The sequence below is a fragment of the Mustelus asterias genome, chromosome 9 (assembly GCF_964213995.1).
Source record: "Mustelus asterias chromosome 9, sMusAst1.hap1.1, whole genome shotgun sequence".
Lineage (NCBI taxonomy): Eukaryota > Metazoa > Chordata > Chondrichthyes > Carcharhiniformes > Triakidae > Mustelus > Mustelus asterias.
In genome coordinates, this window is record NC_135809.1 from 28,471,507 (window position 1) to 28,491,817 (window position 20,311).

The 20,311-nt window shown below is 41.0% G+C and overlaps 1 protein-coding gene across 1 annotated transcript in view; it reads left to right on the forward strand.

The window, feature by feature from the left end:
* Positions 1-19,796, forward strand: part of tfec (transcription factor EC) — an 81,451-nt gene extending 61,655 nt beyond the window's left edge. The window contains exons 4-8 of the mRNA XM_078221169.1: positions 2,871-3,003; positions 7,964-8,020; positions 8,132-8,207; positions 9,107-9,254; positions 16,064-19,796. Coding sequence (XP_078077295.1) covers positions 2,871-3,003; positions 7,964-8,020; positions 8,132-8,207; positions 9,107-9,254; positions 16,064-16,441 — 792 coding nt within the window. The 3' untranslated portion in view covers positions 16,442-19,796. The remainder of the gene's footprint in view (positions 1-2,870; positions 3,004-7,963; positions 8,021-8,131; positions 8,208-9,106; positions 9,255-16,063) is intronic.
* The last annotated feature ends 515 nt before the right edge of the window (positions 19,797-20,311 follow it).

A 20,311-nucleotide genomic window follows, 5' to 3' on the forward strand; every position in this document is an offset into this window, starting at 1 on the left:
AAGCCTGTTCACCATCCAGAAGGCGCAAATCAGAAATGTGAAGGAATATTCTCCGTTGCTTGGATGAGTGCAGTTCCAACAACACAAGAAGCTGGACACCATCTGGGACCAAGCAGCCTGATTGATGATACCCCAGCAACAAACATTCACTCCCACCACCACCGATGCATAGTTGCAGCATATATACCATCCACAAGATGCACTGCAGCAATTCAAAGACCCTGAGACAGCACCTTCCAAACCTACCTAAAAGGCCTCCTTCTGCACTGTAGGATTCTATGATTAGGACAGTAGATACATGGGAACACCACCACTGCAAGTTCCTCTCCAAGCTACACATCATCCTGACTTGAAACTCTATTGCAATTTGCTCACCGGTGCTGGGTCAAAATCCTGGAAGTCCCTCCCTAACAGCACTGTGGGTGTACCTACACCACATGGACTGCTGCTGTTCAAGAAGGTTCACCACCACCTTCTCCAGGTGAATTTGGGATGGGCTGTTCTACATCCCATGAATGAATTTTTAAAAAAGATCTTTGCTCCAGGAGACAGCCACACCCCTTTGATTGGGTACTTCAGATTTGGTTTATGACCAGTAATCGGAGAATGTGACTTTCGGAGAGGGGAGTATGGGGATCCAAAAGTTGGCAATGCAGGAGCCTCAGCCCTTGCAATTGTCCAACAGGCTCAAGGTTCTTGCGATCTGTTTGGACATTCAAGTTGGGGGAAGCAAAAAGGGATGTGATTCTGCAGCTGAGTGCGCAAGACTTTTTTTCTGCCTGGTGCTAGGGTTAAGGACAACTCCTCAGAGCTGGAGAGGAACATGGAATGAGATGGGGATTATCCAATTGTAGTGGTTCACATGCATGTTAATGACAAAATTGGATGAAGAAAGCCATTCTGCTGAGTCAGTATGAGTAGCTAGGAACCAAATTAAAAAGTAGAACTACAAAGGCAATGATTTTTGGAATATTACCAGGGCCATGAGCAACTTGACATAGGGTAAATAAGATCAGAGATTTGAGTGTATGACTCAGAGATTGGTATGGGAGAAATGGGTTTTGATCCATGGGACACTGGCACCAAGACTGGAGAAAGAGGCAGCTGTACCACTGGGATGGCCTTCACCTGAACTCTGAGGTTTATCATGCAATATGATTAAGTTACTTTATTCCAAAATATGTAATCTTTCATCATACATAGCTGATATTGGTTTTTAACTATTCACATCCAACAATGATACGGAGATGCCAGCGCTGGACTAGGCTGGGCACAGAATCATGCCCTCTGAAAGCTCATGATTCCAAATAAACCTTTTGGATTTTAACCTGGTGTTGTGAGATTTCTTATTGCTTCCAACAATGTCCAGCAAGGTGTTGTCATTCATTTCACTAACTGGATAGTTTATATTAGAGATACTTATGGACTTCTACTCACTACTAACCTGTTTGAGAGAGAAAGGATGTGTGACATAGCTGAGCTTTCAGTGCAACTGAATACAAGTAACACGAACAAAATTTATCAGAGGGGACAGTGTTGGACACACAGAGCATCTTACAAATATCTAAACAGCTGCACATGGCATGTAACAACTTGTCTGATGTCACATAAATGCATAAATATCAACTTTGCATACTCATTACAAATTAAGCAAAGGACCCAATTTCATGGAACCTAGGATTAATAAATTGCTTATTCTAGACCTCACAGTGCATGTCTGCAAATGGAGTTACAGAGACAGAGGTATACAGCACAGAGAAAGGCCCTTCAGCCCATTGTATCTGTGCCAGTCAAAGACAAACTGCCCAACTATTTTAATCCCATTTTCTAGCACTTGGCCTATAGCCTTGTCTACCATGGCATTGCAAGTGCACATCTGAATACTTCTTAAATATTACGAGAGTCTTTGCCTCCACCACCCTTTCAGCAGGGAGTTCCAGACTCTCGCCACCCTTTGGGTGAAAAAGTTGATCAGCGCACCCTCTCTAAATCTCCAGCCCCTTATTTTAAATCTAAGCTCACTGGTCACTGATCCCTCCACCAAGGGGGCAGGTTTCTTCTTATCTACGCCTTTCATAATTTTATACATCACAACATTCTGCCAACCTTTTAGTTCCAACAATTATAATAACAATAGCCATTTAAATTGTAACTCTGACTTGAGATTAGTGAATAATGAATAAAATCAGAACTTTAAGTATAAAAGTAACTCAGGTAACCAGATACGAGAAGATAGCCACTTGAAGTGCAGTAGCCTACAGAGCTACATACCAAGAGCTTGAAAGTGGGATGAAACTGGATAACTCTTTTTCAAATAGGTGCCTTCTGTGTTATAAATCCTCCTAAATTTAAGTGAAAGACACATTCATATTTGCATTTGAAAGAGGTGGTGTATTATTTGTCCATTGCATTCTATAGCATTCATTTTGCCTGCTGAGTAGCTCTTCTACATAGCACATCTCATTCTTTTTATGTGGAATAAGTGCCATCGATCCATCACAATAGTTAATTGATTGATTGATGCATAAGAGATGCTTACCTCATAAATTGCATAAAAGCATGGAGTTTAAATAGTTGGCTTCACCTGTGATTGTTTTCAATTAAGTTAAGGTGCAGTTGATTATTTTTTAAGCTGCTAAAAACTATTGAATAGATGGCAATTGAAGTAATTGCTTTCAGCATGATATTTACTAATTTCTAGGGCTCCACTGTTTTCAAACTAAAGGAAATTCTAAGCATGTTTTCACAGCAGTGACAGATAAATGTAAATGTAGATCTATACTCTTAAAGTGTCAGATAGCAACACCTTGACACTATTTTCAAAGCTTTGAATTCTTGCCTTTTTTATTCTTTTCCTCTTGCTTTATCAGATGCCATTGTCCAGCAGTATTCTAGATGTTTTTGGAGAACAGGGAATGACTGCGACTACTATTGGACTCACTGGTACTTCTTGCTCTACTAATCTTCCAGTGAAAAGAGAAATTACAGCTACACAGCCTGGAAGTAAGTGTTGTATCAATCAATAGTGCATTGGAAACTCTTGTGTGATCATTGTGGTCAAGCCTTTTGACTTTGTTTTAGATTCCATCTGGAAAACTTCTGATGGGACAAAAGGTAGCTCTGATAGTAATCTGCTTAAATTAATGCAAATGCATCTTATTTTTTGTTTTTTGAAAGTGTATTCCAAATATGCTTTAGGGAGCACATGGCTGTTAGTATTAGGTACCATTAGGAATAATTGGGCTGGTACATCTGAGGGAAATAAACTAGCTGCACTATTTTCAAAAGTACTGTCCTATCCACAATATCTATACAGGTGGGATCAATTCTTGTTATGGTCGGGCAGCACATGTCCTGGATATGGACATCAGGGTTTTTCTTGGACTGATGCTTGTAATGGTTGTAAATCAATTGAGATTATGTCTGCAAAGGATACTCCAATTATTTCTCACTTTGGCTTAAATCTCAATGTATGAGATGTTTGTGATGTAAAAGAATCCTAATGCTGGGTTTCAGGAGTACCATTGTGATAATTTGTCTACTTTTTGCAAATTTAAAACACATAACTAAGCTATTATACGTATCACTGTTATACATATCTTTTAATAACGAGTTTACTGGCAAAGATTCATCCCTTTGTTCATGCTTTAGAATAGGATAATGAAAGAATTTCTTTAAGGATAGTTTCTTGTCTTTAGCAAAAGTAAACACTGGCTGCCTCTTTTTTTTTAAACATCTGGCTTCACCTCTTTATTGACCTTCATCTTTTTATTTCCAATGATTGAAATTGGAACTCCACTATTGTTTGTTGGAAAAGGTGACTCCAAGAAGCATCTTTGACAACCACTTCCTTTCCCTAGCAATTTTTAATTCACTGATGTTCAAGCCCTTTGAATGATACGTTTTGTATTTCAGTTCTGAGACCAATAGCTGCTGTTTAGCTTTCAGCCAAGCCATGTCCTATTTAAATTGCCTGGTGAAACATGGAATTTTGTTAATAAAGAACTCTCCGCGTGCATGAATGTAGAGTTTCTCTTCTCAGAATTTGTATATTTTAGATTCCTAATTCCCTTTTCAAAAAATAATTGCATTAACTGCAGCTTAATATAAAATCTGTTAGGGAGTATCAAGGGATGGTGCCCCTCCCAACTTAACGTTCTCAGTTCTTTTTGCATCTGGTTTGACAGCTGTGAAGTTGAATGTCAGACTACAATCCTTAGGGGCTCCCACACTCTGTCCGGAAGGTCAGAATCTGATGCTACAACTTGGTGTTGGTGGAGAGCAGACAATGCTTCTGCACTGCTGACAGTTGTGGTATCATAGAATCACTACAGTCCAGACAGAGGCCATTTGGCCCACTGAACCTGCACCGACAATAATCCTACCCAGGCCCTATCTGCGTAATCCTGCGTATTTATCCTGTTAATTCCCCTGACACTAAGAGCAATTTAGCATAGCCATTGTGCCTAACCCACGCATCTTTTGACTGTGGGAAGAGCACCTGGAGAAAACCCATGCAAACTCCACACACAATCATGAGGCTGGAATTGAACCTGGGTCCCTGGCACTGAGGGAGCAGTGTTAACCACTGTGCCATATAAAGGCACCTAATGCCTTGTATGCCATTCCACAACTGGGACTTGTTCTGACAATACTTGTGCTTCTCGACACAATGAAGACAAAAACTTGATTCTAATAGATTATTCCTGTTCTCTTTTGGTCTGTTTCCATCTTCTTATCTCCATCATAATCAGCTGTTTCTTTGAACTTTATTTGTTTCCAGACATAGCTGGAATAGGTTTGGAGATGAATATTATTTTTCTCTGGATACTTTGAGTGGGACGGTAATTAGAATATCTAATTGCATTTCAGATAAGTTCTACTGGAATAATTTAAGTAATTCAAGAATGGGGACTTATTGTTTGCAAAGGTAGCTTACTGGGATATGTTTATAATAGAACATCAAACCTTTCCTCATCCGTACTGGCTGACAGCATTGAAATCAAATGTAGCCTTTTACTCCTGTTTTTGTCTCAGCACCTCCCAAAGGATTTTTTATGCCTCCGCATAATTTCTTTCCTGACAACATTTTTCAGATGTTGAAGAGCTTTACATCGACTCTCTCATATATTGTTGCACCTCTGACCAGAACTGCACACAATACTTTAGTTATGGTCTCCTGTTTCATCATTGTATCCCTACTTTTGTATTCTATATCTCTGCCAGGATATGGGACAAGTGCAGGAAAATGGGATCAGCGCACCTTTAGTGGTAGTTATTGTCGGTACACTCAATAGGCCGAGGGGCCTTTTCTGCATGGTGTGACTTTATGGGGTGAATTTCACCGTCTCACGCACTCTCTCGTTGCAGCGGGTGAGGGGCGGACTATGGGAAGGTCCATTGACCTTTGGGTGGGATTTTCCAGTTTCGGAGTGAATGAGGCTAATGACTCTAAATGCGTGCATTGCAGGGGGGTGGGCCTGGGTAAGATGCTCTCTAGGTGCCGATTTGATGGCCCGAATGGCCTCACTCTATGATCCTATGATTATTCGTGTCTGTACAATGGACCTGGAAACATAAAAACTAGAAGCAGGAGTAGGCCATTTGGCCCTTTGAGCCTGCTTTGCTGTTCATCTTGATCATGGCTGATGATTGAATTCAATATCCTGATTTCCCTCCCCTGATCCCTTGATCCCTTTAGCCCCGAGAGCTACATCTAATTTCTTGAAGTCAGACGTTTTGGCCTCACTACTTTTTGGTGGTAGTGAATTCCCCAGACTCACCACCCACTGGGTGAAGAAATTTCTCCTCACCTCGGTTCTAAAAGGTTTAGCCCTTATCCTCAAACTATGACCCCTAGTTCTGGACACTCCCACCATTGGGAACATCTTTCTAAATCTATTCTGTCTAACCCTGTTAGAATTTTATAAATTTCTATGAGATGCCCTCTCTCTCTTCTAAACTCCAGTGAATATAATCCCAACCGACTTAGTCTCTCCTCATATGACAGACCTGCCATCCCAGGAATCAGCCTGGTAAACCTTCGCTGTACTCCCTCTATAGCAAGGACATCCTTCCTTAGATAAGGACACTAAAACTGCCAGTATTCCAGTTGTGGCCTCACCAACATCTTATACTATTGCAGCAGAACATCCCTATCTCTATAATCAAATCCTCTTGCTATGAAGGCCAACATAGCATTCACCTTGGATAAAAGCAAATTACTGCGGATGCTAGAATCTGAAACCAAAAGAGGAAATGCTGGAAAATCTCAGCAGGTCCGGCAGCATCTATAAGGAGAGAAAAGAGCTGATGTTTTGAGTCCCGATTACCTTTTGTCAAAGCTATTGCTGCCTTTACTGCCTGCTGTATCTGTGCATTTACTTTCAGCGACTGATGCACGAGGACTCAAGGTCTGAGTATCCACCCCTCATTCAAGTACAGTGCAGAAAGAGGCCATTCGGCCCATGAAATCTGCACCAGCCACGATCCCTCCCAGCCCCTATCCTCGTACCCCACATATTTACCCTGCTAGTCCCCCGATACTAAGTGGCAATTTAGCAAGGCCAGTCAACCTAACCTGCACATTTGTGGGAGGAAACTGAAGCACCCAGAGGAAACCCACGCAGACATGGGGAGAATGTGCAAACTCCACATAGACGGTGACCCAAGCAGGGAATCGAACTCTGGTCCCTGGCGCTGTGAGGCAGCAGTGCTTGCCACTGTGCTGCCCAATAATAATTTGTCTTCCTATTATTGCTACCTAAGTGGATAACCTCACATTTATCCACACTACATCTGCCATGGAGATGCCCACAAACTCTGCCTGTCCAAATCATGCTGAAACATCTCTGCATCCTCCTTGCAGCTCACTCTTCCATCCAACTTCATATCATCTACAAATTTGGAGATAATACACTCAGTTCCCTCTTCCAAATCACTAATATATAATGTGAATAGTTGGGTCCTAGCACAGATCCCTGCAGAACCCCACTAGTCACTGACTGCCAATCAGAAAAAGACCCATTTATGCTCTTTGCTTCCTATCTGCTAACCAGCTTTCTATCCATCTCAAGACATTACCTGCAATCCCATGTGCTTTAACTTTACAATAGTAGCCTGTTTTGTGAAATCTTGTCGAAAGTCTAAATAAACCACATCCACTGGACCTATGCCTTTGTCACTTCCAATATCGCTTTTATGAAAAAAAAGTACTCCATTAATTGTGCTCTTAAAAAGAATAGATTTTTTTCTGGTTTGTGACACATTTGTACAATTCTATTACCCTCAGAAATTGCAGGCAGGGGAAATCCCATCCATTTTGGAATCTGTTTGCCTGTAGTCCTAGGGAAAGCGAAAAACTTAATCTATTAAAGAACAAAAAGACTTCTATCACATTCCACCAATTCAACATGAAAAGATGGTTTCAGCTGGTGTTTTAACCACTTTCCGTAACCAAGAATAAGACCCTCTGTCTGACATTTTAATTAACATCATGCTCTATTAAAGCCTAATGAATTTAGGAAGCTGAGTAAACTCCTCCCTTCAATATTTAAATCAATATAGCAGTCTTTCAGATTGTGATTTACTTCGAACACTGGCTTATTATGAAAATTCACAATTGCGCACTTGAGTAGCTTTTGCTGGTTAACTGGATTAAGATTAGTTGCTGTGGTGACAAATACTATTTCTCTCTGGATATTCTTGTGGGTGGGGGCTGTATATAAGAAAATCTAATTTCATTTCGGGGAAGTTCTAGTGGAATAAATTAAGTAATTCAGGAATGGGGACTTATTTGGAAATTGCTTGCAAAGATGGTTTACCAGGATGTGTTTATGAATGACTATCATAGACTTGTGCCCGCCATTTCAATAGTCTATCAATGCATATGGTTGAATCCGTTTAATTTAAAATGGAGCTCATGGTTACTTGAAACTAACCAAACCCTCATTAACTGCTGCAGATGCTGAAACACGTGCACTTGTCAAAGAAAGGCAAAAGAAAGATAATCACAACTTGAGTAAGTATGAAAAGAAAGCTAATCGAGAAGTAGTTGTTCCACCAGACTATATTCAGATTTCATTGAATTTAACTACCTTGTGTGATTAGTTTAACTCTTGTTATTTAACAGTTGAACGAAGACGAAGATTCAACATCAATTATCGTATCAAAGAGCTTGGTACCTTAATTCCAAAGTCCAATGATCCGTAAGTAAAGATGCATATAGATCAAACTCTTAATGTTTGGGTTTCAGTTGCATTTCTGTGGAAACCTGAATTGATGACTTGCACAGTGGAAAAACAACCCTAAAGTATACTTCTGAACTTGTAAGCAAGTTATCCTTCTGGATTTAAATGCTTTAGAAATGAACATTAACAGCTGTAAAATCCATTGTGACAGGAACCAGTTAACATAACAGCCTAGGCTATGTGGAAGATCCCAGATTCTATTTTCAGAAACTTGTTGTTGGTATTAAAGAATAGGATTGATGCAACAGAATTCATTGTGAATAACTCACTTTAACCCAAGTAATTAAAATTGGGACAAAGGCACTGAGGCAAATGTTTGGTAGTATATTTAAAAACATGTGCATCCTTTCCACATGCCAAAGATGTGCAGGTTAGGTTGATAGGCCATGATAAATTGCCCCTTGGTGTCAGGGGGATTAGCAGAGTAAATGCATGTGGTTGCAGGAATGGGGCCTGGGATTCTATGAATAACTGGTTTCAAACCAGACTGCATAGGATGCTAATCTCCAGTCTGATGGATTTGATGGACTAAACTTCTTAGTTCTTATGAATTGGCATCCAGTCTGAAATGATGCCATCCTATAAATGACTGAGGTTGTGGGTTAAGACCAGTTGTTATGTGTTTCATTGATTGGTGAATTAGGTGCAAATATTAAATGCATATCCTATTGCCGTCTCCGAACTCGCACTTAACCGAGAATCCAATACCCTCTTTATGTTGTCATTTTTGTTTTGACTTTTAAAGTAACTGTTCAGCAATTTCCTAGCTTTTAATATTAATTTGAATAAATTTCTCCTTTTTTGATAAAATTCTGCTGAGGCAGACTTTTATTAAAAGATGACCTTTTGCTCTGCAGTGATGTGCGTTGGAACAAAGGTACCATTTTGAAAGCATCTGTGGAGTACATCAAGTGGCTCCAGAAAGAACAGCACCGTGTCCGGGAGTTAGAAAACAGGCAAAAGAAACTGGAACAGGCTAACCGGAGACTACTGCTGCGGATTCAGGTTTGTAAGGATCCTCCAGGCCAAAATGTGTTAGTTGCACTAGGCAAGCACTTTGGGAGAGGAGAGGGAAGGAGAACTCCAGTGCTGTCAATGAAAATTCATGCCTCTATCATTGGTGAAAGCAAGAGTTTGCTTTTTCTTCACTATCCCTTGCGCAAATAAATTAATGTGGGTGTCACTGGCAAGACCAGCAGTTCTTTTCAAGTCTTGCTGCTTTTGAAGGCGATGGTCAGCTGCAGTCCATGTGGTGAAGATGTTCCAACGATGCTGGCAGATAGGGTGCTCCAGGATTCTGACTCAGTAACAGGGAAGGTGTGATAGTTGCAAGTCAAAATGATATGCCGTTTGTAGGACCACTTGGAGGTTGTGGTGTTCCTATTATGTGTTGCATTTGGTTGCCTTGGTGGTGGTGATTGTGGCTTTTTGATTTATTATTGTCACGTATTGGGAAACAGTGAAAAGAATTGTTTCTTCTGCGCTATACAGACAAAGCATGCGGAGACGGTTAGTCATAGCTAGGGTGTAGAGAAAGATCGACTTAATGAGGCAAGTCCATTCGAAAATCTGATAGCAGGAAAGAAGTTGTTTTTGATTCATTTGGTATGTGGTCTATCTTTTCCCGACGGAAGAAGGTGGAAGAGCGTATGGTTGGGATGCATGGGATCCTTGATTATGCTGGCCGCTTTGTCGTGGCAGCAGGAAGTGTAGACAGATAATGGATGGGAGGCTGGTTTGTGTGATGGACTGGGCTTTGGTCATGATCCTTTGTAGCTTATTGCAGTCTTGGACAGAGCAGGAGCCATACAAAGCTGTGATACACCTAGAAAAGGAGGTCCTGCCAGTGGAGGTTTGGCAAGTTGCTGCGCTGCATCTTCTAGATAGTACACACTGCACCTGTGATGGTGGTGGATCGGATGTGATCAAGTGGGCTGTTTTGATTTGGAAGGTGTCAAGATTCTTGGGGTTTTGTTGGAGCAGAACTCATCCATGCAAGTTGAGTATTCCAGCATACTTCTCACCTTCTGCTTTCATAGATGATGGATTTGGTGAATCAGGTGGGGCACTAGCAGAATATCCAGATTCTGATCCACCCTTTTAGCTGCAGTACGTGTGGCTGGTCCAGTTCTGGTCAATGGCAAACTCCTGCCATACTTCACCCATGATGTGGAGATGCCGGCATTGGACTGTAAACACAGTAAGAAGTCTAACAACACCAGGTTAAAGTCCAACAGGTTGATTTAGTGAGACAGTGGGACAGCCTGTTCCGAAAGCGAGTGGCTTTTGCTACCAAATAAACCTGTTGGACTTTAACCTGGTGTTGTTAGACTTCTTACCATACTTCACCCACCCAGACCCGGGATAATACAAGAACATCAAGGTTAGGGAGGTAAAGTCCTGTTAGAATGCCTGGTGCTTTTGGGGCATGATGATGATTTTACCTTTTGTCAGCCTAGCCCTTGGTGTTGTCCAGGTTCTTCTGCATGTGGGAACAGACTGTTTCATTAGCTGAGGAATTGCAAATGGAATTAAACATTGCATTCATCAACAAGTATTCTCGAACATAATTGGTTGGAATTCTCTGACCTCCCATCAGCGGGTTCTTCAGCAGCGAGAGGCGGCATTCCATTTGCTAGTGGCAGGATCTTGCAGGGTAAATGTGAGGTTACAGGAGTCAATTAGGTTCAGCCACCCAACACCACTAAGAAATGAGCGGTGAAGGCTGTGCTGTTGGTGGGACTAGAACATCCACCACTAACAAACAGCTGGAGGGTTTTGGTCAATATCTTATGAACTTTGCGCTGGATGGCAGGTCATTGATGAAGCAGCTAAAGATTGTTTGGCCCAAGGCATTGCAAAATTTGTCCAGCCAATGACTAATTTTCACCCTGATCCCCATTCATTCCAATGTTATTGGGGCTTCCAGATGCCACAATTGGCCTTGAAGTCAAGGGTATTCATAGAATCCCTACAGAACAGAAGGAGGCCATTCAGCCCATCAAATCTGTACCGACCACCATCCCACCCAGGCCCTATTCCTGTAACCCCATGCATTTACCCTGCTAATCCCCCTGACACTAGGGTCAACTTAGCATGGCCAATCAGCCTAACCCACACATCTTTAGACTGTGGGAGGAAACAGGCACCTGGAGGAAACCCACACAGATACAGGGAGAAAGTGCAAACTACACACAGACAGTGACCCAAGTCTGGAATTGAAATGGGACCCCTGGCACTGAGGCAGCAGTGCTAACCATTGTGTCACCCTTTGCTTTCATTCATTGCTGTCAAAGCTGCTTACCAGAATTTTGCCTACCTGTCATTCCTGTGTGAGCTCACCGTGAGTGCTACTCAACCACAGGGCAAAACCCTCATCCTGTTCATTCACCTTGCTCCTGGAATTCCACTCTTTGAACACTTTTGAACAAAGGCTGCACTGAGGTCTGGAACCATGTGATCTAGGGAGAATCCAAACTGCATAAGTGTGTAGGTTGGGGGGTTGCTAAGAGTATACCAATTGGATATGGAGGAATGGTTTTATCCTGTAGTGGACTGCCAATTTTGGGCAGTTTTCCACATTCCCTGATAGATGCCAGAATTATAGCTGTACTGGCGAGGGAAATGGCTATTTCTGCAGTGCAAGTTACTGATACTATAGCCATAGCCTGTGTGTGGTCAGGGCCTATACTCGTTGCTGTTTGCAGTAGGCTTAATTGTTTCTTTATCAAGTGGAGTTTTGGAAACCATTTTGGATCATTCAATTGGTATTTGTAGCTGAAGGGGACTGAGTGCTTCAACTTTTTATTCCCACTTGTGCACTGGATTCCATTTCCTTCCATTACTAATTGTCCACCTGCATTCATGACTGAATGTGACAAGTCTACAGAACTTGCATCTGATCTTTTTATATTCATTTTAATTGGCTGTCTATATTCTGCTTGAATACACATTACTGTGTTATGGCTTCCTCCAGTTGACACCTTTATTTTAAGGTGTGCCTGGCATGCTCTTCTACACCAAAGTTGATCATGTTGTTTGATAATGACAACATCAAGAGATGCACCAGGTCATGCAGTCACATTGCTAAATCCCTCAGCACTATCTAGAAAATATCTTCACCCTCTTGAGACTTCGATAGCCTTCCTAGTGTGTGGTGCCTAGAATTGAACCAATTCTCCAGCTGAGGCCTGTTTTTATAATTTTGTATTCTAATAATACCAATAATTCTAGAAGCATATTTTTGAAAGAGCGTTCAAACTTGGTCCTACCTTCTGCAAAGGTTTCTGTGTATTCACCCAGCAAATGTCTCTGTTCTACCCTTTTGAAAATGGTATCGTTCCATTTATATAGTTTCCTTCTTCCAAAATATATAACTTCTCCAGTTTTGGAACCATTTTTTATTTCTGATCCAGCTATAAAGAATATATAGTTGTATAAATAATAAACATTCAATTCTTTACCTGCTTCCATACAGTTTTCCCCTCAGCCGCCTTTTCTATTCTGGAGCCTATTGCCAGATACTTTTGTGCTTAATCTGAATGAAGAACTTCCATTAAGAATTTGACTCTCAAAATTAAGTTGTACTGTTCATGAGCTGTAAACTAATCATAACTCTCAATGTCACTGCCCAGCCACTCCAGATTACAGCTATCAGAATTTATCTAGCCCCAAGTCTAAAATGAAATAGATAGGCAGTGTTTTTGAGATAAGTTGGATAGAAAGCTGTTGTGTTTTGTATTGCCCACCAGAGATCAGACAGAACTTTGGAGTTTAAAATCGGTCTTTATTACAAGCTATTGCTCAGACTCCAGTCTGGCAGTGATGCAGTCCAGAGCATCTAATACAGCATCACTCTGACAGATATACTTCCAGATTGAATTACATACACCATTCAGATGTACAGTTGCACAGAAGTTATCTATATCAGCTCATAACTAACAATTTAATGTATAACATGGGTATAGTTATCCAATTACAACTTGTGCACGTCTACCTAATCATAATATCACCAAACACTTATTTCTTTTTAATTATTTCCTTCCAAACATGATTATGATAGCTACATTTTGAACCAGTTATACCCACCCCCCCTAACTTCATTGTCCCTTGTGAGGATAGATACTAACAAGCTGCAGCTGTGCATAATTCAATGGCAGCCTTGTAACTGTGAGTTTTATGGTCCTTGACTCTTATCTGGGTCTGCTTTAATGAAGACCTGTGATTTTCTATGTTCCCTGTGTGACTGGGTTTAGCAGCTCGCAGCTTATGTGACTTTTAAAGCTGTGATTATTAACTCAGGCAGGCTGGAGTTAATAAACACATCACAGAATGGCTTGTGTTCATTTAACATTAAATAAAATCTTTAAAAATGCATTCCAATTTTCTAATTGTGAAAACAAAAAAAATTCTCCCAGCTACAACAGCCTGAATTAGGTATCTGAAAAAACAGCCGTCACTGTTGTTAGTCATTCCACAAGTGGGGTGTCACTGACAACACATTTATTGCCCATCCTTAATTGCTCTCAACTGCCTTGAACCTCTGCAGGCATATGCTGTAGGTGCATCCTCAGTGCCATCAGGTAGGGATTCCAAGATTTTGACCCAGTGATAGTGAAAGAGTAGTGATATAATTCCAAGTCTGGGTCGTGTGTGGTTTGGAGGGGCATTTGCAGGTGGTGATGTTCCTTTGCATCTGCTGCCCTTGTGATGAGCGGTTGTAGGTTTGAAAGATGTTGTTGAAGGAGCCTTGGTGAGTTATTGCAGTGCATCTTGCAGATGATGTACACTGCTGCCACTGTCCATCGGAGGTGGAGGGGGTGAATGTTTAAGATGGTGGGCAGGGTGTCAATCAAGCCATCTGCCTTGTCCCTGATGGTATCGAGCTTCTTGAAAATTGTTGTTGCACTCAGGCAAGTGGAGAGTATTCCATCACACTCCTAACTTGTGCCTTCTGAGTGTTTGGCAGATTTTGGGGAATTGATAGTAAATTCCACACTGCAGAATTCCCCGCCACTGACCTGCTCTTGTAGCACAGTATTTATATGACTAATCCAGTTTAGTTTCTGCTCAATGGTAACTCCCAAGATGTTGACAGAGTGGTAATTTAGAATGATAATGCCATTCCAATTCAGATGGATGATTGGATTCTCTCTTGTTAGATATGCCATTGCCTGGCATTTGTGGCATGAATGTTAATTGCCACTTGTCTGCCCAAGCCTGAGTGTTGTCCAGCTATCTGAACATCTGAATGGCACTGAACATCCCACTTCATCCCTTATGATGAAGGGATGGTCATTGATGAAACAACTGAAGATGATTTGGATCTCGAACACCAACCTGATGACCTCCTGCACCAATGCCCCTGGATTGAGATTATTAACCTCCAGTAACCAAAACCATTTTCCTTTGTTACGTATGTTGGAGAGTGTTTCCCCACCCCCCTCCCTGATTTTAGTTTTGCTCGGATTCCACAATGCCACACTTGGGTAAATGTTCCCTTTACATTGATGGCAGTCCCAATTGTGTTCCCCCAGCTTTTTCCATTCTAGAATGTTGATTTGGTGATGGAAATGCTGTTGAATGTCCATGGAGAGCTGATTAGACTGTCTATGGTCATTGTCCAGCACGTGGGTAAAGTGAATGTTACTTGTTGTATATTTGCATCTGAGCAATGCAGAGATGACATCAGTCTGATGGTTGTTTTCAGTATGTTCCATACCGTACAGTTCTGGTCTCCAGCTCTTTCTGTAGTCCGCACCCAAGCTCAACTAATCGAGCACAATGAGCTTCAAAAGCAATCCGATTCACACAATTGAGCATGACACTTGCCACTTTTCAACCCTGGGGCAGAATTTTCCTGTCTGCTCTAATTCCTGTGATGGCAAGACATGGACCATGCAAAGGCCTTCAGGTGGGATTTTCCAGCCTTGAGGGTGTGTATAGCTGGAAAATCCCACCAAGTCTGAATGTTATCAAGGACTTGTTGCATTTCGGCATGGATTGTTTGTGTCTGAGTTATAGAACTGACCGCTGCACTCTTAGACTAACATCCCTTTGTGCTAGACTTGAATCTAGCCCATGATTCCCATTACATTCAATTTTACTTGGGCATCTTAATACCACACTCTTGTTAAATGCAGCAGTCACTCTCACCTCCCCTCTGGAATTCAGAGCCTTTATCCATGTTTGGACTATGGTTGTAATGAGGTCTGACTTGATGCACTGACAGTGCTAGTAAACTGTTTCTCTTGGGATTTTAACTTTAAAAAAAAAAATCATATTCTCTTATGCCCTCAAGATTGATTCACTCCCTGGGATTGTTCAATTAAAAATCAGACCAACCTTGGTATTGCAGATCAGTTTTTTAAAAAACATATTCTGATGTAACCAATAAATGTTTCATCTAAATAAGGAGCTGCAATTAAGATCTGAAAGCAATTCTTGTGTTAAATTTCCTTCCATCACCCCGACGCTGCAATTCCTTTACGACAAAGGGTGGAAATGTTCAGCTACATAACTGCACCAAAAGCTCTCAAAGCCCTAAAATATAATTTTGACACTTATTTGAAATGGACCTGATGTATTTGATAAGTGTCTTGTAAGTTTCTCCTCTGATCCAACACCTCAAAGAAATGCACTCTTGAGTTTCATTTCACATTGTTGTAACTTAGTCCAAGTACTGGAAAAGTCTTGCAATCAATACGAATTAAGGATTGAATCTTTCTCCTTTGTTGTTTTAATGCATGCTATGGTTTTGTTTTGCATTTATAAATCACTTGATATATCTTAAGGTGGTTTTCTCTCACTTTCAGGAGCTTGAAATGCAGGCCCGAGTCCATGGGTTACCCACGATGTCCTCGACTCTTAGTCCAACAGAGCTGGTTACCCACCTGGTCAAGCATGAGTCCTACCAAGGAGACAATTGCCCTGATTACCTGCAGCAGCCAACCTTGCCTCAGATGTTGAGTGAACTCAATGAAGGATCCTGTAGCTTCCTGGATCCATTGTCCCATTTCACAGACTTGTCATTCAGTGCTGCTTTGAAACAGGAAAACCGACTTGACAACGTCCTAATGGATAACACAATTTCTCCATTGGCTGCTGACCCTCTGTTGTCAGCAACATCACCTGGCGCATCTAAAGGAAGCAGCAGGAGAAGCAGTTTCAGTACAGATGATGAGGAATTATGAAAAATATCATTTGTGACGCACTGAAGGACGATAATCATTTCACTACTTAAAAATGATTTGCGTACTGCTTGATGCCGTGTGCCAGTTGCACATCAAGTTGTTAAACTTTTTACTCTGAAGGTTAAAGTCCTCTCCACAGGTTTGTTCTTTATTTCACCTTTGGTGCTGCTATTAATGATCCTTCACGAGGGAAATTGCGATTTAGCATTCACATGGACAAAATAAGCGTTGCATATTTTCAGAGGAAATATGTAATGGTGTGCACAATTCATGGGGAAAGTAAAGCTCCAACATTTCTTTCCCCAAGTAGATTTGCATATTGATTGGTAAACTCGGGCTCAAATTGAAGTGGAACAGTTGTTACTTTCCCAAAAATGAATCTGCCTAATTTTGTGGAGGAGACATGGAGACAGAAATATCGAAATAAGAATCTGCCAAAAAATGAGTCGGATAAATGCACATTAAACTATTTTATGTAAATACAACATTACTGTCTCCGGTTTGAGTGGTTATAGACACTAGATGGTTTATTGAAGGGTCAGCTGGAATTGCATTTTTCTGAATACAAAAAACGTTTGTATCGTTTAGAAATGTAAGGTATAATGTTTCCTCCCCGACCCTTTGCCACGTACATTTTTTTTTTGGAGTCCCAACTACATTCTTGTGCTTCAAGGGAGATTTTCAGCTTGGCGAACTGGGTGCGGATTAGAATCATGCATTACTTCCCATTTTTGTTTCTTTTTGAACAGTAGCTGAGCAAAAGGGAGAGGGTGAGTTCATTTTGAAAAATAAGTGCCCACGTGAAACTTTTTTTAAACTGTTGTATATACTGGCTCTTCCTTTCTGGACATATGGAAGAATTATGTTGCAGTATTACACAAGAACCCTTGTTTAGAATATAACTAAGTTGTGTATATTAGTTTGTTAGTAATGCATTAAGCAAGTGTATATTGTAGGAAGTACTTAATACATTCTTGATTTTTTTTTTAAAACATTGAAAGAAAGCTCCCACAATTTCAAGGAGTCTTCAGAAAAAAAGTTTAGTTACGAAGGAATGTTTAGAAACTTTGTATTTTGCAAACGGTCTTGGAATTTACATTGTTTTGTTTCATAATGTGCTTTATTTCATAATGCGCTATAGTGATCTTCCTTTTGAAATAGAAATGTACCTCAGAAGCCATCTTTCTTAAAAAGAGTAACCTATTTTCCTTGGTGTCAGAGCTATCTTCCCTACAATGTATTAATTGTCGGATCCCGTTGATTGGTAGGCAAGAAAGGCATAATTAAAAATGTTGCAATTAGCAAAAGGGCATTGCAAGAGCTTTTTTCTTCATTGTTTCTCTTTTTTTTTTCAACAACGGTATTCATTTGTATTGCAAAATATTTTGAAGTGCTTTTAAAGGAACAGGAAATAAAACATATGGGACACTGAGCCAAGAAATGGGGACGAGAAGTGACCCAAAATAAAAAAACGTATTCAAGGCTGAGTTTTAAGAAGGTCTTAAAGGGAGGTGGAAAATTGAGGGAATTCTTTTCTGCATGCGTGTGTGGCTGAGGTCATGGCTGCCAAATGTAAGGGGGTAAATTCAGAAGGGGCCCCTCAGAGTCAAGAGAAATGGAAAGTTCCCATCTCACTGTAGACTTGGAGAATTATGAGGTTGTGAAGAGGTTAAAAGATGAGGATGAGAATCTTAAGTTTCTAAAATGCTCAGGGGGGAACCAGGTGCCAACGTAGACTGGCAAAGATAAGTGATGGGGAAGCAGGACTTGATCCAGGCAGTATAAAATGTTGAAACCTGTGATCTTTTATAATTAGTCTTTCATCATTTAACTGATGATGACGATTGCACCAGTGTACTTGAATACAATTTTGGACCTGCTGGAACTGTCCTAAACTGATCAGAGATTAATGTGCCGTGTGGAACACTTGTGATATCCAAGTGTTTTTTTTTACATAGATCAAATTGCAATCTTGCTATGGAAGGCTGTTCTTCAAACAACATAGAGTTCCTGAAAGTAATGCAGACTGTATGAATGATTTAACACTGTAGAATAGAATGGGAAAGGAAAACCTCATTCAAAACTCAGCCAGTCTTTTTTTAGAAAGTCTAAATGGGTTTACAACTTTGTAACAGTGCACAGATAATATGCTAGTTTTGACATGAGGGAAGAAATGAAGATTTTGACAGCTTAATGATGGCATTAACTAAATACTTGTGCAACGATTTTTGGGCTTGAGCACTGATGATGATTGAGTCTCCCAATCTCTATTCAAGGTCATAAACTACTGAAATGTACTGTCATTGTATAATTACAATTTTTTGTATGCAATAATCATTTGTAAAATTTGTATAGATTTTTAATCTTGTGTAAAAGATCCATGTGCTAAATCTTTATGTACATAGTCAAATGAAATGGACGTTACTAAAACCAGTAAACTCGCCACAAAACAACAATGGAACTTGTGATCTTCATATTCAGCCTTGTCATCATATGTCCTCACTTGTCATTTTAATATAGCTTAAAAGCTTGCTCAAAAAAATGCCACAATATGTTCATTTTAAAGAAAATGGGATGGCTGCTTCTGTCAGTGAATGAGAGGAGTTGATGGCCACAGCTGGAATTGCCCAGCTATGACGACTCAATGGCAGGCCTTGGCAAGGGGAGGGAGCAGGTGGTTGGTGAGGGCAGGGGGTGACCATTGTTAGGGGTGCCTGATTAGGAGAGTGAATACTATGGTTCAACACTTGAGTGGCACAATTGGCCTCTGGGTGTAGTGTATCCATCAACTTTGCCACCTCTGGTAAAATGTCATGGTGGTAGGAAGCTGACGGATATGCCACTCAACTTCATTTTGTAGCCCCCACATCATGCCCTGCTCTTGCAGGCCCTTTAAAATTCAGTCCCATGAGAGGCCTTGGAGGCAGTCCCTCGGGTGGGAATGGGCACAGGTGCCAAGGGAAATCAGTTCATGGGAGTCTTTGTTCCAAGGTTCTGGCAGCAATGCCACAAGAAATAAAGACCTTTTATTGGTAAGGGGTATCTTCTGTTCATCCATACCACCTCTTGCTGCTCAATGCACTACATCCTATTCACTCCTGCAGTACCAGTTCCTAGCACTGGGGACTTGCACCTAAAATGCAGATACTCCCTTTTACACCTAATGCTTCCAGCCTCAAACTTGCCTCCTGTCTCCTCCACAGATCTCTCAACTATTGACCTGCAGGCAACCCAACACTTGTAATACAATCACTGACATTCTGCCTTCTGTGAGGTGATGCATTTTGGAGGATCAAATTTGGGTGTGAATTATATGGTAAATGGCAGAACCATTAGGAACATTAACATAGAGGGATCTGGGTGTGCAAGTCCATGGTTCCCTAAAAGTGGCAACATAAGTGGCCAAGGTAATTAAGAAAGTATGGCATGCTTGCCTTCATCAACTGGGGCATTGAGTACAAGAGTTGGGGAATCATGTTGCAGCTATATTAAACCTTTTGGTTAGGTGCATTTGGAGCATTGCACCAATTGGGAATTGATTACAACAGTAGGGAGGTTATGCTTCTGTTGTACAAGGCATTGGTGAGACCACATATGGAGTATTGTGTACAGTATTGGTCTCCTTATTGAAGGAACATAGAACATAGAACATTACAGCGCAGAACAGGCCCTTCGGCCCACGATGTTGCACCGACCAGTTAAGAAAAAAAAAAAACTGTGACCCTCCAACCTAAACCAATTTCTTTTCGTCCATGAACCTATCTACGGATCTCTTAAACGCCCCCAAACTAGGCGCATTTACAACTGATGCTGGCAGGGCATTCCAATCCCTCACCACCCTCTGGGTAAAGAACCTACCCCTGACATCGG